The sequence below is a fragment of the Phocoena sinus genome, chromosome 4 (genome assembly GCF_008692025.1).
Source record: "Phocoena sinus isolate mPhoSin1 chromosome 4, mPhoSin1.pri, whole genome shotgun sequence".
In the NCBI taxonomy this organism is placed as follows: Eukaryota; Metazoa; Chordata; class Mammalia; order Artiodactyla; family Phocoenidae; genus Phocoena; species Phocoena sinus.
The window spans coordinates 119,865,033-119,887,447 of NC_045766.1; the positions used below are offsets into that span (position 1 = coordinate 119,865,033).

The 22,415-nt window shown below is 37.4% G+C and overlaps 1 protein-coding gene across 3 annotated transcripts; it reads left to right on the plus strand.

The window, feature by feature from the left end:
• The first annotated feature begins 577 nt into the window (after positions 1-577).
• Positions 578-20,999, plus strand: CHODL (chondrolectin). 3 transcript variants are annotated; one of them, XM_032630834.1, is made up of 6 exons: positions 578-1,046; positions 11,034-11,343; positions 11,483-11,640; positions 15,218-15,304; positions 17,181-17,283; positions 19,583-20,999. In XM_032630834.1, exons 1-6 carry the CDS (start codon positions 968-970, stop codon positions 19,665-19,667), a joined length of 822 nt encoding a protein of 273 aa, XP_032486725.1. In that variant the 5' UTR covers positions 578-967; the 3' UTR covers positions 19,668-20,999. The 3 variants fall into 3 exon arrangements, with proteins under 3 accessions (XP_032486725.1, XP_032486726.1, XP_032486727.1); XM_032630835.1 differs by lacking the exon at positions 578-1,046 and adding an exon at positions 1,627-1,715; XM_032630836.1 differs by lacking the exons at positions 578-1,046; positions 17,181-17,283 and having other exon boundaries at positions 11,040-11,343.
• The last annotated feature ends 1,416 nt before the right edge of the window (positions 21,000-22,415 follow it).

Below are 22,415 nucleotides of genomic sequence, written 5' to 3' on the forward strand. Positions count from 1 at the left end.
AACTTTCAAATATTCTCTTTAATTTACTCCTTGGCAACTTAGTCAAACAGCCTGCTTGGAAGTAATCTACTTGCAGAACCTAGGTGGAGAAAAACCTGCCACGCTGTATAATTCACGGAGCATGTTTTGGCTCCCACTCCGCCAATCCATTTTAAATAGTGGCTAGTGCCCTGCATCTAGCAATACATATGAGCAAACAATTGAGCACAGGAAAAAAAAAAAAAAAAAGGCCCCACAACTTGGCATCCCCGTGGATATTAATCTTTGAGAAAATCAAATGGATCCAACTTTCGCCAGAGTTTAATAGCAAAGCTGTCACATTTTACACAAATGAGTATCCAGTCGGCTAGCGAATGGAAACAGGAAACTGGGAGGTGCGGAGGAGAGGAGGTGGGGCCGCTGACTGGACTGTTTGCAAAGTGGCTCTAGTTTTTAGGGGAGGGGCCAGGATGCTCCGCATGACAGAAGAGACGAAGTAGTTAAAAATTATTACTCGCGAGGGGCTGGAACCTCGGCATGTGGGTATATAAGACGGCGCCTCCAGCGCAGAGCTGCTGCTTTGCTGTTACGGGAGCCGCGACCAGGAGGTCGCATGGGCCCAGCCCCTCACTTGCCAGAGGCCGAGGAGAGGCGCCAAGGGTGCGGTGGGGTCCAAATCGCGGCTCCTGCCTCACCTCTGGGATAGACACGGGACCCCCTAACTTCTGTTGCCTCTCCCGAGACGCGCACCCGCAGGGTCGTGCGCTCTAGCCCGGCACACTCGCGCGCGGCACCAGCGCGCCCGGCGCCAGGTCTGGCCAGAGGCGATGCGTGCAGGGGGCCGGGCAGCCGGGTTCAGGCGGCCGGAGTAGGGCCCCGCGGGGAGGCAGGGAGGCAGCGGGCTTAGAGCCCCGGCTGCGCGGCGGGCAGAGGCCCCTTCGCTCCACGCCACACCTGCTGCCGCCGCAGCCGCCGCCGCCGCGCCGCGATGAGCCGCGTGGTCTCGCTGTTGCTGGGCGCCGCACTGCTCTGCGGCCACGGGGCCTTCTGCCGCCGGGTGGTCAGCGGTGAGTCTGGGGCAGTTCGCCGAGCGCACGAGCCGGGAGAGGGGGCGGAGGGGCGCGAGGGCGGTGCGGACCGGCCAGTACTGGGGTGGAGGCTCTCCGAGGGGTTGGAAACCCGTGCGGGGTAGGTAGGGGGCCGGAGGAGGCAGGGGGGAATTGATTGTATTCTTTCTCCCCAGCCACGCTAAACACACAGAAAAGTTTAACTGTTTTGGAAGCGCCAGGTTCAGTAGCTGAGAAGCTAGCCCCGCTTCATCCTGAGCAGTACAGCGTTGTCTAGGACTAATGTCGACTTTCTTTGTAAGAGAGTTGGCCGCAGGGTAGGGCTGGTACCTGTAGAAGGGGTGGGGTACGGCCTAGGCAGAGGGAGCCCAGAGACAGAGGAACCGCTGCAGAAATGCCACCCCCTGTCGTCCTGGCTCGACTTCAGTCCTCGCCCGCACAGGGTTCACTCAGATGATTTCCGAGACCAAACCTGTTCGCCGTGTGGGGCTCACAGACCCAGGGGCATGCAGCCTTTGTTCTCAGGAGGGCTGACAAAGACCAGGGCACTGGTCGTTGTGTGAGGACGTCTTTACACACCTCATTCCAAGTTGGGGACTTCTCAGAACATGAAGTCTGTTCGAGTTGGGTTGAGGTGTACATGGTCATCGATGCAGGTTTGTGCACACAGTAGGTGCCCAATTAGGTCGGTCGAGTCAGTGCAAGGGAAATGGATCGGAATTGGCAAGCTTCCCGGAGCTGGCTTTGATTTTTCTTTTCCTTCCACTTTCATTGTCCTATTGTTGAGCAATTCGTGTCGCATTCATTCTCCCTTACTTTTGGGGAAGGTCTCTTAAAAAACATAAAGATTCTCAAAAGCCTAGGATGAATGAATAGGACCTTACAGGAAAATTGAGCATAGCTATCCTTATTGAAATCTCTTGTGATGCTAATTAAAGTGTTGCAATAAATGTTTGTTGAATTTATGTGGGCATGTGTTTTAAGTGTGGGAAGTTTTTTTTTAATGTAAAAAGCACGAGTTCCTTTTCACATTCTGTGCATCTAACAGGTGTCACTAGAGGTAGAGGTAGATGACAGCTAACAGCGACTTAATCAGTAGTGAAACTAGACCTTTAGAAACTGGCATATTAAGCTTAATCGTTACTGATCTTCCCTCAGCAATGTGATGTTCTACATCTTCTGAATATAATCCTTCAATGTCTGGTTATCAATCACTCTCCACTAACTTTTTGGCCCTCAGGAGACACTGGAATTAAATACATTGTGAAATGTCACTTGGAAGTGCGTGTTGCTTACATTTTTTTCAGGCTGTTATTATTATTCATTTATAAAATGAAAACTTTACAGTATCAAACAAGGAGGTTACAAAAGCCATAGCATTAGATCCCATTCCCCCTATTTTAGCTTAAAAATAAGTTCACCATAAAACTCATCTGAATGTGTAAATTACTTATCTGACTGCCCTTGTCTCTGTCAGATTTATTCTTGCAGATGAATTAACAGCAGAGATCAGGCTTTGAGCATAAGGTGTTTCTTAAACACATAGAAACACTTCATTGACTTAAATAGTATCCACTAGGTATATTCTTATTGTATGCCTTAAACTTTGCAAAGGGAGAAAAAGAATACATAAAGTTAAAAAAACAAAAACTTGAAAACATTGTTGATGAAAATTTATTTTGTGTTCTATTATTGCATAAATTGCTGCAAACCTTTTGCTCTGTTTTCCTATTAAGTATTTATAGGCATCTTGTAGGTGCCATCTGGAAAATTTCTAATTAACTGAACATGATCTATTTGATTTAACATAAATGATGATGTTTACTTGATATTAAAACAGTTATGTTTTTCTTATGAATAATTTAATTGTCTTTGACCTTGCAAACTCACATTGAAATTTAACCATTAGAAATTGATTTGTGATTTTATCCTTTGAAGACTAATTTTTTACAATATGTATTTCAACCATAATGGCATGAGTACAGAGGAGTTTAAAGCCTGACATTTTGGAAGAAGTAGGTCTAATGTCTCCCTGGTTGATGTTAAGCTTTGAGAAGTACATAAACTTTTTCATGCCGTTAGGGACCATTTACCAAAATTCTACTCAGCTGTCTGTCAAGTGAAACAAACTCTTTGGGGCCATTATTAGGAGCATACTTACAATATATGGAATACATTTTCTAATTATTGAATATCAGCACAACCACTTATAATTTCTATTCAGTGTACCAAAATAATTACTGCAGAAAAAAAGACAGGAACTCTCAAAATAATGCTTTATAGTAATTCTCATTTTAGTACTTTATTCAATAAGATACTTTCTGATACTTTTAGCTACACCACCCTTTTTAAAGTTGAGAGCATTATTTATAAATGAAGTGAAAATATTTAAATGAGAAATAACATTTCAAACATCATCATAATCTGCCCCATAAGATTTAATAGCAGCTAGCAGTAATAGAAAAGTATTTGTGTAGATTACTGGCTATGCTTATTTTGATTCATGGATAGGCAATAAAAATATAAACTATAAGGATAATGATCAAATTTTTTTTAGTGAATTTGTGATTCTAACTTGGGAACTACTTTTAAGGTCTTGGACCTGTACTGATTTGTTGTACACACAGATGTGTAGAGGATATCTCTGGGTTCTGCCATCATTTAAATCTGTGAAGTGACTGGTGGGTAATGACACCTTTAGAACAAAGGTAAGAGGATTTTACTTTTGGGTATAAGGATACATATGAAAAAGAAGAGTTCAAAATTCAGGTCTCTGAGATGGGAGGATATGTTTGAAGAACACATGCATATTCTTAAGCATTTGAGGTGTTTTGAAGTAATGTGTATGTTTGTTTTTGCTTTCTCTTTTTAGTGCACACAGCAGTGATCCATCAACCTGTTTATGCTGCAGAAAGCATTAAGTGTATTTCATGGTACCTCCACATTTCTGCAGAACATTTTAAAATGTATTAATTTGAACTTATTTAAATTGGCAAACATTTTATTTAGAAGACTGGGCGATTTAGACACTTCCGTTTTGATCATGCGAATGCCACAGAATATTGCAAAATCATGGGTGGTGACCAGTAACCTAGATCAAGGGAGATACAAAAACTTTTTAAAATTAAAAGAAAAAACTGCTGAGCGTATTCCAGCCTATGGTACTATTTTCCATGACATCATCAAAAGCATAAAGTGATGACAGTGCAGTTTTCAGAGATGCAATTACTTTAAGTATCTCTTGGGCAAGAAAGGAACAAATTAATCTTATTACCAGTCATGTAATAAACTACACATTCACCATAGCCATTAATCCTTAACGGCTGTTTTTCATCATTTTATGGTTTTGTTTTTGTAATTCTTTTTCTGGAAGATGGCAATATTTGTTACATTAACATTAGAAAGTGGACAGTGTTGTATAAAGGTGTCCAAAGTGGAAATTCAGCTGATGGTCTCACTAGAAATTTTGCTTTCTCCAACCCTCTCTCTTCTGTTAGGTACTTTGCACACAGGTGGACGGATGGACACAAGATTGTTTCTTTCACTGTTTTAACATATTACTGATAATGTAACACAGCCTGACAATTTGACTCCTTGCAATTGGGAAAAAGTTCAGTTTGGACCTTGTTTGTTTTACTTGGAAAATAGAAGGGCTAGATAAAAAAAATCATTAAGGACATAAAGGGTCTGAAAATCTGAGATAGATGTTCCAATATGGATCCTGTGTCTAAGTGTTCAGTAAAAGAAAATCTACATTCTGCTTAGAAACAAACCCTCAATGTACAACCCCTAGTATATGTTAGCCATCCGGTATCAATAACAGACCAATGCTGAACATGGTAACATAGGTCATAGTAATAATGTACCTATTAATCAATCCCTTTATTCATGAAATTCTTCACCTTAGAAAAATATATCTGAGACATCCATGGAGGCAGCATAGAAATCTGGGGACATGTATGAGCTGTGGAGCCAGTCTGCTTGGTTCTAAACCCTTTACCATTTATGAGCCATGTGAGTTTGGCAAATTATTTAACTTTTCTATGCCTCCCTTGCCTCATTTTTAAAATGGGATGAAAGCACCTTCATCACAGAGTTGTTGCAGGGTTAAAGGGGTTCAAACACAGTAGTGCAGGTTCTTTCATGGACACAGCTGCCGGCCAGGAAGCTGTGAGGGGGCGCTCAACGTGGCAGTCCCTGTGCCTGCAGCTGAGGCAACCTGGAGGAGAGCATAACTTTTTCAAGCTGAGCAGCCTGTATCACCAGGAGAGATCATCTTTCCTAATTTACCCAAAGGTGTGGATTGTGCTAGCAGTGAGGCCCTGCACACTAAACTATTGATAAATGTCAGGCTTTTTTTTTTTTTTTGCCGTGCCACATGGCATGTGGGACTTAGTTCCCTGACGAGGGATTGAACCCGTGCCCCCTGCAGTGGAAGCGCAGAGTCTTAACCACTGGACAACCAGGGAAGTCCCCTGTCAGGTTATTATTATTGTCATTATTTCTTTAAAACTCCTAACCACTCTCACTTTTTAGGTGAGAAAACTAAGGTCAGGAAAGTTTAAATAATGTCCCCAATGTCCCCACAGTTCCAGTACGGTTCTGGGATTCCAAGCCAGCTCTTAGTGATTGAATGCTTGAATTCTTCACTCACACAGTTTACAATTTATCTACTTGGTTTACAATTTATTATCTAGATCTTGATTTCAAATACTGGATTAAAAAAATAAATTTCATCCCCTTCTCAGAAAGTTTGTGATACTTCCCAGGTGGAGATGTAGGGCTTGCAGATGCCACCATCATGCAAACAATGACCAAGACTACAGTTTTGGTTGTTTATCAATATAGGAAAACGGATTCGAGCACAATCTTAATAGTGTACTATGCAATTAATTGCATTATAAAATCTCCTGAAAAAATAAAATTTATTACAATAAAACATTTTTATAAGGAAATGTCTTAAAAAGTAGGTGTAATATTGAACACTGTAAGCAGAATACTTATGATTGAGAACATTCCCTTTTTTAGTTTGAAAGTTTTACTATTGGAGGTCATGCCACATTGTATGTTGTAGTTGCAGCATATTTATTCCTTTGATTTTGAGTAGAGTAAGAAAGAATTATGAAAAACAAATTATTCTGTGGGATTCTAGTAAAAGTCTGGTCAGTCTGCTTTGGGGAAGATTTATCATGTAGGTCCTCTTTTGTACAACTTGTTTTTTTTCTTTGCAACTAAAGGTAGATCATAACTGAATAACAGGAATTCATAATCTTCCATGTTTTTACTGAAAAATATGATATAAATTCAATGCTTATTTAATTTGACAATATATGATTATAGTGTGAGGTATAAGAAAAAGGTTCTTACTTTCATAACTAAATGAAGACTCAACTTCCAGAAAATTGATAAATGTAAGCAAATCAAAGCCAAGTCATAGATCCTTTCTATTCAGGAAGAAAAAAGTAAACTGCCATGACTTTATGAGTTTGGCCCTGCTTTTACATTGTTGCTAAAAGCATCGAAAACTCTGCCAATATTTAGCTCTAAAGGAATCTTCATGACTGAGAAAAAGGACAGAATTATCTATGCATGGAAATAGTAGCAGGATCTTAGCTGTGATAATGATAGGAATGTTTATTTTAGTAGGCAATACTGAAAATTATCTCTAAATTAAAGTGCATGTGTATGTATGTAGTTGTGTGTGAGTGTGCGTGTGTGCATGTGTGTGTGTATGTATGAAACCAGGAGGTGTAGAATCCTGGGTGAAAGGTCTTTCTTGCACATAAGCCAACAATCAAGGGAGGTTTCCCACTACAGGTGTTAGGTAACATTTAGTAAATTATTGTTAGACAGTATCAAGGTAGCGTTAGTGTGATAAAAACTACTATATGGTTATCTGAATATTTTATGGGTGGTAGGATAGTAGATGGAAGATCAGTTGTAGTAGATGGAAGACTAGCTTTCTGCTGGTCAAAATAGTCGATGGAGGATTTTATCTGAATATAGTATTTAAAAGTAAGAGAAAAGGAAATTCTCTATGTGATCTCACAGAATGAGAAAGGAGCTAATTATAAGTGTTCCCTAAGAAGATTAGCCTTTACCAAAGTGGGAAAGTTGCTTCAAGAAGATCCGTATTAATGGGACTTTTCTGGGAATTAGGACAACATTTGTTTCCCAGCTGTTGGGAGTTCCACTGCTATTACAGCCAAGTGTGATCAGCTGAAATCGTGGTGAGCAGTTCAGTAGCTGCTGTTTCTGCTGATTTTGCTGCAACTTGGACCAAATTTGCACCATAAGGTGGAAATCAGTAGTAAAAGAGAATTGGATATGAAGAAATTCCCAGTGTCAGCTTTAACTGATTTTATATAGAGATACCATAAAAACTACAATGTATCTATAATTTCCTTAAAACTGCTTTGCTAGATCTGAACTGCTAGTGACTTTTCAGTTTAAAATCTGTGGACACAGCTGATATTCAATTAATGCACTTTGGAGTTAATATCTGTCTGTAGTTGGTAATTGGCCGCTGTCCTGATCCTCTGAGATTCCCCCTGCTATGCAGCCACTACAGTCTGCATCCCCTCATCTAAGACCCTTGGACCATTCCATCATCCACAGCCAAAGCGAGGATGCCCGGCATAGAGAGTGCCAAGGCTGGCTGTGATCCAGGGCTTGTGCAGTATTAGTTCTTAATTATTTTAAATATAATCCCTGTCTATGGATTTTTCTTTAATTATTATTGTTATTATTTCTCTACAGACTAACATTTATCTACAGATTGACATTCCTAGTACCTAATAGTGGTATTAGGAATTTCTACAAGACACTTAAAGCTCTCTTATGTATTTAATTAGAAGTGCTATTTTAATTTTATAAATAAGGTAATTTTCATCATCATTCTTGTATTCTCACCATAAGTAATAAATCTCTGCTGCATTTGTTTTTAGTACGTCAAAGATAATGAGAAGAGACTTTTAGCATATATGTCATACCTAGGCATTTTCCGAACTTGTGCTGGCTTTGTTACATAAATAATTTTTACTCATTAAAACTTCTGGCTAATCTGTTTTTTTTTTAAATTTGGCTTCTTTCTATTATCTTGCAAAACAATCTCATTGGACAGCTTAATATTTCACAAGTGCTGGAATCAAATTGAAGTCTGAGAGTTCTTGGAGTAAAAAACTGAACAAACTGAAAACTCAAGGGAATGTAGTCCAGATATATTTTGAGACTTAGAAATATGAAAAAGATGTAGAAGATAAAAATGGAAACAGAGCTTGCTTTAAAAATACAGGCATAAAAATCACTAGGCTTAATGGCATTGCTAGAGTATTTCCAGGAACAACCATTTTAAACAATGAAGACATCACAAACCCTAATAATAAATTAGGAGAAGTTTTTAAAAAATAATAATTGTATTAGGATCAACCATTGGGACTTCCATGGTCATCTCTCCAGGATTATTTGTTTCAGACTGGTTTGTCCTCTTGATGTCTCTTTAATTCCAGTTTCCCCGTGGTCACTCATAGGAGCCTGTTATTTTTCATTAACAATTAGTTGGGGCAGTCTCTTAATTTGTTCTTATTATTCAGTGTGTTGCTCCTGGGTCCAGATCACAGTTAATGAGACAAAGAGGACAACTGGCTGTCTTGCTTGCATTGCTGGAACTGCTCTGTTATTAGTTGGCTGTTCTCAGCAGTGTCAGCTTATTGAATGCCTACTACTCAAACACTGTTGTGAGGTTAATGGCCTTCCACTGATTTCTGCTCCCTCCTGCCTCTAAGTGTCATCACCAGTCATTAATTGCTGATTCTGGGGGAGAATGGATGTGATACCGACGCTGGCTCAGTGTGATATACTGTAATTAAGAATACAAAGCTTGAATGCTTTACTTTTTTTGCCAATGTTTAAATATAATACACCCCCCCCCAAGCCCTTCACTACTGTCAAATTTTCTTGATTGGCTACAAAATTAAATGCATAGTGAAAAAGCCTTCAATCCCAACAAGAATTGTAAGCAGTGAAACTATGCCTTGATTTCTTAGCATGAAGTAATTTGCCTTAATTTTACATAAAATACTAGATAGTCTATTTTCCAAGGTCAAGCCTCAAGCTGAAATCAGAGGGACTAAAAGGGTAGTGGAAGCTGTGGACAGCAGGCTGGGGTTAAGGAACAGTGACAGAGAGGGATCCACGGCAGTTTTTAAAGTTGACAGCAGAGATCAGAGGTGAACCAAGGAAGCTAATGAAAAACAAAACAAAACAGCGTGACTGTTCTGGAGATTGCATCTATAATCTTGGCATACATATTTGGTGGTAAAAAGAGGTAGGTGTAGGGCTTCCCTGGTGGCTCAGTGGTTGAGAGTCCGCCTGCCGATGCAGGGGACACGGGTTCGTGTCCCGGTCTGGGAAGATCCCACATGCCGGGGAGCGGCTGTGCCCGTGAGCCATGGCCGCTGAGCCTGCACGTCCGGAGCCTGTGCCCCGCAATGGGAGAGACCACAGCAGTGAGAGGCCAGCGTACCGCAAAAAAAAAAAAAAAAAGAGGCAGGTGTAAATAGTACAACAATAGGAATTCCACTGCTAAATCCTGTACACTGTAATATCCCTGTTACATATATGGCTGTATTATGACCCAATATGATCATTCATATTTGTAGTTATGTCACTAAGTAATTAGGAATATTCATTGTGCTCAATTCCTAGAGGTATGTGAAATTCAATTTTAAGAGGGCTTTTAAGTCAAACTTTCCTTGCCTATGTATTTAAGTCTTCACTGATGTAGTCTGAGCAGAAGTATAGTGATGTCACAGCAATGAAGCTTGATAATAAAAGGTGATATTTCATTAAGAGGTCTCAAGAATTATTTTAAGCTTAACTTGTGGTTCCATTTAATATCTTGACACAAGTTTATATTCTCTATATAGTGACTTCTAAAATCATTAATAGATATCAGGATAGATGGTTAAACTGAGTGCTGTAATTTTTAAAAACCTTTAAAATACCAGTGAAAATAAAAATTACATTTTCAATTTCACCTTCAAATTCTGAGTATTCTATAAGTACTCTAGAAAGTTAACCTGTCACTTCTAATACAATATTATATTAATAAATTGGTTTTTAAAAATTTATTTATTTTTGGCTGTGTTGGGTCTTCATTGCTGTGCGTGGGCTTTCTCTAGTTGCTGCGAGCGGGGGCTACTTTTCGTTGCAGTGCATGGGCTTCTCATTGCGGTGGCTTCTCTTGTTGTGGAGCACGGGCTTTAGGCGTGTGGGCTTCAGTAGTTGTGGCACACGAGCTTAGTTGCTCCACAGCACATGGGATCTTCCTGGACCAGGGCTCAAACCCATGTCCCCAGCATTGGCAGGCAGATTCTTAACCACTGCGCCACCAGGGAAGTCCCCAATAAATTGTTTATTATTAGCGTTACCTTCATTCTGACTTCTATTAACTTTCAATTTTAATGTATTTGCTCTCAGATATATACAATAAAAACAAATATTTACACTTAAATTTGCCACTTTATTTAAATTTCAATTATTTAAATGTATTCACTTCATGATATCTTATGTAAATTTGCTTTTTAAACTTGTTTTTAATAATTCCTTTATGAATTATGATTCCTATTTCATAATTTTGACCTTTTAGCTTCCTTTACTGTGTAAACCTGACAATTTTTTTAGCTACTTTCACTCACTATGGTGTCAGTTTACAAAATCTAAGCCAGGAGAATTATGACTTCCCTTTACAAAAATTTCCTTGATATACTGTGTTTAAAAGTTTATGTTACAAGTTTATTAGGGAATCAATTTGCTTTTGTAAATTGAAATAAGAATCTAGAAAATAAACTTTATGCAGTGGTTCAATGGGAGAAGCATTCTTGGCAGATTGTTTCTGTTTTGATTGGTTCTTTCATTTTAATTTGTAGTAAGTAGCATTATGAATAGAGTTCAGATAATCAGTACATGGGCATCTTTTTTCTTCAGGCCAAAAGGTATGTTTTGCTGATTTCAAACATCCCTGCTACAAGATGGCCTACTTCCATGAGCTATCCAGCCGAGTGAGCTTTCAGGAGGCACGCCTGGCTTGTGAGAGCGAAGGGGGAGTCCTTCTCAGCCTTGAGAATGAAGCAGAACAGAAGTTAATAGAAAGCATGTTGCAAAACCTGACAAAGCCAGGAACTGGGATTTCTGATGGTGATTTCTGGATAGGGCTTTGGAGAAATGGAGAGGGGCAAACATCTGGTGCCTGCCCAGATCTGTACCAGTGGTCTGATGGAAGCAGTTCCCAGTACCGGTGAGTAGGGATCCTGAGGACACAAAGGGGGGTACTCAGAGGGCAGAGGACAAAGGGAGATTTCTGTTATCTGTAGAGGATGTCAGAATAGAACAGGCGAAGTCACTGAGAAGTGTTCCTGCTGCTCTGTACTTGGCAGAAACTGGTATACTGATGAACCTTCCTGTGGAAGCGAAAAGTGTGTTGTGATGTATCATCAGCCAACAGCCAATCCTGGCCTTGGGGGTCCCTACCTTTACCAGTGGAATGACGACAGGTGCAACATGAAGCACAATTACATCTGCAAGTATGAACCAGGTAGGAAGCATTGTAAGTCCGTAGGAGCAGATTTTGTGCATATTTGCTTATATTAAGTTTTATCTTTAACCTTCACTACCTTTGGCTCGTTTTGTTTTTCTGCTGTGAAACATGGAATTACTTTGCAGTTTGATGACAAAGTATTGAAGCACACTAGGCTATAAAGCAAACTGCCCTATGAGTTAAATAGAAGGGAGCAACTAGAAAACATCCAGAGGGGTTTTTTTAAGAGAAAATAATTATTTCTAATATTAAGGCCAAACTGTGTTTTTGTAAATGGATTTTATGAAGAATAAATATCTGTTTAAAATATTTCAAAAGTTAGTATAGTGTGTGTGAAGTACCTGTAGGTTTACGCATCTGATCAGTAGTTCTTTAGATTTTCTGGTGAATTTAAGGGAAGCAAGCAACATTCTCCTGGGACATTAGCTTATCATTTCATGACGTGATACTTGGTTTGTGCTCCTCAGTGAAAGTCAGAAAGTCAGAGAACCATGGCGCAAAAAATTAGGGGTGTGTGCCTCGTTCTCCGCGTGATCCTCATTCTTTGGAATATGCCTTGGCAGGCAGTTCGCTTTTGTTTGAAGTCTCCAACTTATTGCCGTATGGAGCACGTGGGAAGATCACACTGACCTGAGCTACGCTAGTGTGGTTTCCTGCTGAAATAGTAAATTTGAGTTACTTTGACTAGAACAACTCAACTGAATCGATATCTGACCAAAAGAGAGACTAATCAGAACGATGTAAACTCATCGTTTTAATCATCAAAGAAAGTCAAATTAGATATTTAGGCTATGAGGATTTTTTTTTTTTTTTTTCTGTTTTCCTCTTCTCAGTGTTTGGAAGTTTCATTTGAACTCTTCCAAGGGCTGTCTGCTTGACCTCATAACATGTGTTCTTGGAAGGCAATTACAATCAAGTGCTGCTATTTCCATTATTCTGTTGAAATTACACGAGTCTTCTTTTCCTCATAAGACTGTAAAGCACAAGGGATTATTGGGATTAGATTTACCCTTCTCTTATGTTTATCCTGTTCTTGAGTATATTAGCCTACTTTCTTTATCCCTGGTGATTTTAGTCTTTAAGCCTCCTGGTTGCTAAATGCATCATTACCCTCCTAGAAGCCTTTGCAAAGCTATATCTGTTACACACTTAGGTTCTTTGTCTTAATTTTTTTCCTAGAAAAATATGAAGTTGAAATTCTTTCATATTTTAAATTTGTGACACTGTGTGCTTGAAACTATTAAATGAAACAAAGTATATTACAGTGTATTCTTAATACAATATTATCTTCATTCTTTGAGCTTTTAGGTGACCCTTTTTTATTTTATTTTATTTTATATCATATTTACCACATTATTCAGGTCACTATTCCCCAGAATCCTCTTGTTTTGTATTAGGTAGTCTAGGTTTATATTACTCATGGAAGAGCGTTTTAGACATAAAATTAGTTTTTCATTTATCTTCTATATTCTACCTAAATCTTCAAATACCTATAGGTTTTTTAACAAGATTATTTCATGTATTTTTTGTTTTTGAAGCACATGTACACTTCTACAGTGTAAAAGTACTTAGAATTATTAATGTATAGAATTTTTCTACTTTGTTTTACTTTAAATATTTTCATTTTTATATATTTTCTATGTAGTTAACCTTCTTTCCTTGAGCTTAGTGTCTTATTTATGAAGGATGTTGGTTTGATTAAATTCCTTGCTTGTATAGTCAGTGCTTTTTTGATGGTAAGTAGTTAACTTCTTAGTGGTGAGGGGATTGGAGGATCAAGTAGTGAGACTAATTACAATTTACAGATTATAACATTGATTATTTTGAACTTTTTTCTCCAACTATACCAAAAGTACCACGTGAACTTAGTCTCCTGCTTCTGTTCCTGCATACTGTCTAATAGCATGGCTACTGATATCCAAAGTGGTAAAAAATTAACCTAGCTCTACAGAAACTGAATAATTCACGTCTGAGTTTTCTCACTCTCTTCTCCACCTTTTTTTTTGTTGTTGTTACTGTTCTGTGCGTTGAATATCTATTCCTTGGGTCTATCAGTGTTATCCAAAGACATTTTAAAGGGATACTTCTGAATCTGATTTTTATATTTATTAAAATTACATTAAGTACTCTTTTTTTTTTTTTTTTTTTGTGGCACGAGGGCCTCTCACTGTTGTGGCCTCTCCCGTTGCGGAGCACAGGCTCCGGACGCGCAGGCTCAGAGGCCATGGCTCACAGAGGGCCCAGCCGCTCTGCGGCATGCGGGATCTTCCCTGACTGGGGCACGAACCCGCGTCCCCTGCATTGGCAGGCGGACTCTCAACCACTGCGCCACCAGGGAAGCCCTACATTAAGTACTCTCGCTCTTAGACATTAAAAATAGTATGTAGGAGATTATGTTTCTAAAATTTTGTTACTTAATCAGCAGTTGCAGTAAAGTTTGTTAAAATATTTTAAAGATAACCAGTTCTATGTTGATAAATTGCATAATATCTGTATTATTTGTTCAGCAAATACCAGTTGAGCACCTAGGGGCATAGAGTGCCTAAATTCTGTGTAGGATAGGACTGTGTCGGGCAAAGTATCAGGGTAATATACGTGTATAAGAATAATAAATATTATTATAGGATGGTGTATGATTAAGCTTCTAATGAATAGAGACTATGTGACCAAACTAGAGTAAACATGACATTAAAATGATTTAATATTCTAAAACTAATGTAAGATGCTGTATGTGTTTTTTTTTCTTTTCCATTAATTGACAAAAATAAACAGAATTATATTTTTGGAACAAATGAAAACAAATTTACAGGTTATTTTCTTTGTAATTCAATTTATTTTCTCTGAACTATTAATTTAATGAATAGTGCCCTAGGGGAAAATAAATTAGGCAAGAGAGCAGTACCAGATCATTGTAAGACATTTCAACAGTTTTCAAGTGTGTGACAATTGAAGAAATCTTGCCTCGTAAAACCAGGGAAAGAAACAACTTGCAAGCCTTAATTTATGATTATTTTTTAAAGAAGTAGACACTATTGGAAAGCAAATCTAAGATGACATTGTTTGTAGGGGACAGAAATGTACTTTAGAACATTTTTACTTGAATCATCAATTCCAGGTGCAGTCCATATGCAGTTATCTGCTGCTTATTGTTGCGATGAGAAATCTAAATTATACACCAATAATAGTACAGAAATAATCCTGCTGGTCTTTGAATCGCAGTTAGTGTCCCATGTTATGCTCACCAATTCTTGCCTATCTTTTCCTACTTTTGTACCTCCTTTGTCATTATTACCTGTAGTCGGTTATCATCAGCATAGATGCTCTGGATTGCTAAATGCAGTTTGGGGTTACAGGAGTTCACCCAGTGGATCCAAGTTGCAAAGAGATCTTTATTCAGAGGTAATTAAATATTGACTTTATAGTTAGATCATTTCATATAAATTTAAATTCAAAATACAATTAGCTGGAAGTTTTTCAGAAATCAATGTTTATTTTGTTTTATGATAAACTTTTATTTTCATCTGCATTTGTCTTGTTTATCATTATGTATGACAACTGCACTTATTATTTACAGAGATTAATCCAACAGCTCCGATAGAAAAGACTTATTTTACAAATCAACCTGGAGACACTCATCAAAACGTGGTTGTTACTGAGGCAGGTAATTAGTTCACATGTCTCTAACTCACCTATCAAGAGAAGAAAATGTACTTTTACACTTTGCTTCACGTTGGCCCCAACTTTTCTTGTTGCTTGGTGAAATAGTGCACTAAATATAGGCCTATGGAAATTTACTTTAGGACTAGATTAGAACAAATGATGCTAAGCTAGTTTTTGAACAGAAAAACCTATTTTGTTTTCTTTCTATTTTCACTTAAGTGGATGTATCTAGTACTAAACTAAGTATATCCTACACCAAAACGTGGATCCACAAGGATCTTCCCCAGTATGTAGGAGTTATGATGTAAATGGGTGCATTCAGTGGCCTGTAAACAGTTGGGTACTGTTAAATGTTTAGGGATTGGCTGGGGTGGGCTGGGCTTAAAAAAGCCTTATTTGTAGACTTTGAGTTTTCTGTGGTGTGGATACTCCCACCCTGGTCAGTTGCAAGCTACCAAGTGACATCACTGAACAGCAGGTTGGGTAGTAGGCATCCAATGAGCTTTCAGCTCTGTGTCTCCAGCACACCACTGTCTGCAAAAGACACAAAATGCAATCCCAGTGCAAATCTCACGTTAGTCAAAAACTACTCTTAGGATCCTTTAGGGGCTTGTTTTAGCATGGCCCTATGCCAATTGGACAGGAATATTAATTTATACTAGTTACTTCGTAAAGATTGAGCCAAAGACCCAAAGTCTCAAAGTCTTTCCACAGGTGATGCAAAATCCATGAAAGAGTAGGAAATACTTTCTTTTTTCTTTACTCTTATATGTAAAGGATCATGATGGTCTTTTGAAAAGGAAAGGAAATGTGTCTTGAATCCTTAAAATGCTTGCAGTCACCTTAACAGGCTCAAGAGTGGATGAAAACATAGCAGATTATCCCCAAAATACCCCATCACTGGACCTCAGTTAATTTTTCTTCTCTTAACAAAGGAAATGATGTGCAGTTAAATGGAGAGTTTGATCTAAGTCCTGTCCACTTTGACCAGAATTATTTAGATTAATTATGATGATGGCTTTCAATTTGCTAGCTCAATGCATAGTTTTCCAATTTGCTTTTCTTGTATGGACATGATATTAAACTTTAGCGCTTTTCACTTTCAGGTGTCTGATTTTAAAACCATTCAGAACATGTAAATCTAATTAAATAGATCAGTAAATAATTACATTAGGAGTATTTACCCTCCTATGACATTGAAAAATTGTTTAATAAAGTCATTTTAAGCTGTATGGGACATCAGTGTGACACTTTTTTATTTTACCAAGAATACCTAACGTTATCAAATGTGATGGAATGGGATTAAAAGATGATTCATTTTAGAATTTAATGAAGATCAAGTGTTTATGCCTCTGTAGTCTTATGTCTCTAGGTTATGACTCTATCATCATTTAATATTTATATATTTTGGTTTAATCTCAGAGAGTCACGCATATCATCATGGCACTGGGCTTATTAGTTAGGATAATTACATATCCAATAAATCAACAATTATTTTGATCATGATTATTCTTTAATAACCAGTACTTGTTTCTCAAAGTAATAACTGAGAAGGATTAATGAAGCGAGATAACTGAGATTATTAATATGTTGTAAAAACCAGTCCCTATCTTAACTGAAGATTTAATAATAGTTTTGGAAATATGGACATTTAAGTGGAGCGTGGCAACCATGCAGTATATTTTGTTTTTAATTTCTAATGAAACATGAATATATTATTTCATTAGATTATTCAGTGTTCTGGGGAGAATTTTACTTGGAATCTTATTGATAATAATTATACTTTGCCTTAACTTTCTGGAAAGTTTTTATACAACTTTCATGTCAGAATCCTGCCTCAACTATCTCTTTACGTTAAGACTGTTTTACTTTTGTAGGAATAATTCCCAATCTAATCTATGTTGTTATACCAACGATCCCATTGCTCTTACTGATACTGGTTGCTTTCGGAACCTGCTGTTTCCAGATGCTGCATAAAAGGTAAATAACTCATATATGCAGAGACAACTTGAAAAGCTTTAAATAGGTTTTCAGGACTCTTTAAAAATTTAGCATAAAATTATATTTTTAAGTTGTCTTAAGAAAGTTTTGATTTTCATGTCTGCCAGTACATACCCGTATACATAATCTAATAAAATATACCTTGATTATAGGATTATGAATTATCTCATTTAATCCTCACAAGCCATATGAAGTAGGTATCCTTCTGTTTCCATTTTTCAGTTGAGAAGATGGTGGCTTAGATGAGTCACACAGTTTGCCTTGGGTCTCATAGCTAATGTGTGTGATGGACCTGAAATGTGAATGCTTATAAGCTCACAACATATGCAACTATGTTACACTGTCTCTTTTTATTAAATATAAGCATTAATGCTAAACCTTTCAATCCTGACCTCAATTTGTATGAAAGACTTGAGTTTTGTAAGTGAACTTTGTAGTACCTTTTCAAAATTTCAGTTCATAGCCTTCTGTTTTATTTCCAAAGGATCTTTTAAGTATAGGAACTATAGTATAATGGTAAAAATGGGTTACTTTTTAGTAGGCATCTTGAAATAAAGTGATATGTCTTAACAGCAAGATTCTTGAGAGTATTCTTTTATATCTGTTTATGCATACCCTGAGTTACAGGTGAAATTTTTTCATATGTGTCAGTTTCGCAATTAAACTAAAACATTAATGTATGAAATATAAATATGTATTAAAGGAAAAGATGTGGATTTTAATTAGTGCGTGCTTGCTAGAATAAATTAGACATCTTTGTCAAAGTGTTTTAAATAACAACTGATTAAAAGAATGCTTCCTTCAGGGAAGGACCTGCAAATAAGTCATTTTTTCTCTTTTGACTTTACTTCATCTTCTTCTCTTCCTGAAATGAACCCTAAAGAATTGCTAAATAAAAATGCCCCAGAAAAAAAATTAAATAGATGTAAACTCTAAATGGTTCACATAAATTTTTTAAAGAATCCAACCTGTGATTTACTGACTGTTTAAAGAAGACATTTTGAATAATGATAAATAAAGCCTGGCAAATTAATACTACCTATTGTGACATATTTTGCCCTCTTGACTTTCATATATATATATATATATATATATGCACAACACACTTAAAATTATTTTTCAATATTTTATGCAGAATAAAGACAATAGTAAATATCTAATTTTTACCCTTAATTCCTAAGGCTATAGATGGAAAGAGAATTTATGATTACAACAAACAATGAAGTAGAGCGAGGATTTGATATAAATCCCCCCATAACCCAGCCAAACTGTTACAGAAGAGCTGTAAATAACAAATCAATTTGAAAAAAAAAAGAATTTGAAAAAAATTATGTAGACCTTCTCATTTCTAAAATTAACATTAGTAAAGTACCTGTTTTTGGAGTTTTCTCTGAAGTTCGTCTTCCTTCTTCCAAATAGTGTGTTGTTGTGGAGATTCTGCTCATTCTCAAGTCTTCCATGTTTTTATACTTTGAAGACCCGTGGAGTTTTCACTTGTTTGAAATTCTCAGAGTGAGAAAATAAATCAACATAGACTACCTCTGAAATTAAGCTGTTAGCACTTAATTCATTCTCTCTTAGATCCTCCCCTTTTTCCTTTCTTCCAGGAAAGCAAGGAGAAACTTCATCAAAGACTCAACTCCATTGTCATCTGAATGCCTTGCAGAAAGTTTAAATTCCAATCTGGTACACATGATGGCTTCTGTCATTCCATGTCATGTTCAAATAAGAAGTCTTGTTTCCTTAACTCATAATAACTCCTAAATTAAGTAAATACTAATGCTATACAAAAGCCACATTAATAACTTAACCACCCTTTTGTTTTAACCATTTAGGAAACTTTCATGTTTTTCATAGACTTTGCTTGGCTTATTTTCCATTCATGTTAGATGACTTCATAGATAGAGATGTACTGATCTTACTTAATTGGGTGCAAATCGCTAAAACATATCATTTAGATATGGTAATTTATTAGTAACAAATTCACAGTTAAATTGAAGTCAGTTAAATAATATTATAAAATTGTATGACTCAGGCTTGTTTAGGAAGACTTCATTTCTTTCTTTGAAGGAATTCTGCAATGTCTGATAGACAGACTGATTACCATCTTCACATACTGGAATAATCTAGAATTTTTTGTAGGAATGAAAAAGTATGCTGGTGAGAGAAGAAAGACGCTTTCATAATAAGGGTCTGACATATCTCCAGTTGGACCAAGACATGCCTAGTTTGATAAGAAGTCTCAGACATTGAACTTATTACTTCTTCTGTTTTTCAGTAAAGGAAGAACAAAAACTAGCCCACACCAGTCCACGCTGTGGATTTCAAAAAGCACCAGGAAAGAAAGTGGTATGGAAGTATAATAATTCATTGACTTGGCTCCAGAAAAGAAAATAGAGTTTTGTAATTCTGGATCTGTATAAGGAATGGCATCAGAACATTAGCTTGGAATGGCTTGAAATCTCAAAGGATGTACAAGATGAACTGTAAGCTCCCCCTTGAGGCAAATATTAAAATAATTTTTATATGTTTATTATTTCATTTATAAAATAACGCTGTGCTGATAATGGAGTGAGACATGCTTATTTTGCTAAAGGATGCACCAAAACTTCAAGTAAATAGGATGGACCATGCAGATTAAATTGCTATGAACACATCAGAGAAGTATGTGCATTGGAAGCAGTTATTTTTGTTTCTTTCACCTTTCATAAGTTGTAATCTAGTTAATGTAAGGTAAATTGAATTGAAGTTTACAGTGTGCAAAATATTTTTCCTTTACATAAGTGTTAGATAAAAATGGACTGTTCTTGTATTTATTTTTACAGTGTTTCATTTTTAAATACATGCTGTTTTGATTAAAGAAATGTATCACTGTTGTCAACTGAATTCATACACACATAAATATATTACCATAGAAAAAGTTTCTTTTCTAGAAATGGCTCATCTCCTTTTAGTTTCTCTGCTTTGGGTCAGAGTAGGTTTAGGAAATCTCTTCAGAAATAAGAAGTTATTTCATTAACCGTGGTATAAATCTAGTCAAATATTTTACTTGGAGGCAAGAGTTGTCTAATTTCAGTTGTGCAAGACATGTGCCTTACAATTATTTTGCATTTAAAATTCAACAGATTTTGTAATAACTTTGTTAATAGCTGTATAAACAATAATATACTCAATCTAGAGCAACAAAAGTGGCATATACGATATAAATCATATGTCTTCACGTATTGCCTATGTAACCACAAGTAGCTCTCTGAGGATTCTAGAATCGATTTGGCCCCTACCTTGCCAGCAAAGCAAAGATGGTTGTGTGGGGTCTGGGACTGACCCTGGAGGCCGATACCTACAGAGTTTGTCTAAGGTTTTTCCTAGCTCCGTTTAGCTTCTGTCAGCATATAAGGCGGTTTTACAGTTGAGACTAGTTGAGTGGTCACCACTAGTGTGCAGTTAAGCACAGCACACTGACATTTCCGCAAGGAAAGAAACTGAATTAGTGTAAAAATGGGTTGGAGGGCATCAGTGATCACGTGTTCGCTGTTCACGTTTGGCTGAGAGAGTAAACTGGGATGCCTCTGTTCTATCTTCTAGTTTCTTCAATGCTTGTGGCTCCTTCTTCTCAAGAGAGAGTTGTAACTATCTGGTCTTCAAATGTCTCTGTGCTCCTTTTAACCAAATAAAAAGTTCTTGTTTCTGAAGAATGATCGTTGGTGTTGTCTCAATATCTTAAGTGAATAAAGTACAGATATGTTTGCAATAATCTAGGGGAACAAATGACTGTTTACGTGTGGTAAGAATGGAAGTTATGGTTGTACGCTGTTTTAAACCTCATCTTTTCAGTTAGATAATGAAGAGCTTTCACTAAGGCAATTCACAACTCCAGTTGGTTGGCAAAATTAAGAGGCAAAATAGAAATTAGTGGGCATTGGTCCTTTTTCAGCTGCTCAGAGACTGAGGAAATAGGCAGCTGCATTCTAAGCTTAGATCTGCCCACATTTAGCACTTCTTTTTCTTTTCTTGGCGACCCATCTTTCTGGGCAGAATAGGAGACCAGCTGCTGGGATCTACCTCTTCCCTCCAAGCTCCCACCATGCATTTCTTCCTTTAGTCAGGACTTGAGGGAGGGAGACTAGGCTTTCCCCATCGTCTGTGCCACCCACAACTGCAACAGCTGCAGGGCAGGAGAGGCAAAGCAATGGGGAAGGGACTTGGTTTTGCCTTTTATCTTGATCCAGAGTTGGATTACTCTTCCGGTGTCAATCACTAAACGCATAAGTTCCTGGAGTTGGGATAATGAACTTCTGTCTTATTGGAAGATGGTACAGAGACTGTCCTAAGGGTTCCTTAAGCTGACCTTTGAAAAATAAAAAGGAATAGGTGTTGTATTTGTATTTTCAGAGCATACTTCTAATAAGTGTTGTGAAATGCAGAACAATATTCAGGAAATAAAATCAAACAGCAGACCCTACCCTTGCTGTTCCATCCTTCCTAACCACTCCATCCTTCCTATTAGGAACAGGTCATTGGAAAGGTTTTAAAAAAGAGTAGTGTGTTCAGGGACTCCCAATTTTTGTCCTAAGAATAAATCCTGTGATTGTTTACCAAGAATTTGTAATCCTCAATCATCTGGATACACCTTTTCTTTTTTTCTTTTTTAAATTTTTACTGCAGTATAGTTGATGTACAATGTTGCATTACTTTCAGGTGTACAGCAAAGTCAATCAGTTATACATATACATATAGCCACTCTTTTTCCCATATAGATCATTACAGAGTATTGAGTAGAGTTCCCTGTGCTATACAGTAGGTCCTTGTTGGTTATCTGTTTTATATGTAGCAGTGTATACATGTCACCGTCTTTATATGGTATTGTTTTCCCTTTCTCTGACCATTGCCCAGAGAGAGAGTCTTTTGCTAGGACAACTCATGATTATCTACTGTCCCTTCTCCCTGAAATTTCAGGATCTCTCCCACTTACACGGTGGTCCCCACTGCCTCTTCAGTACGTCAGTAACAACTATTCCTCTCAGGTGTAGCCCAAGTCTCCTTTCTTCCATAAGGCCAATATAAACTGATTGACCCCTTCTTTCAACTGCTCGAAACCTTACTCTCTCTTC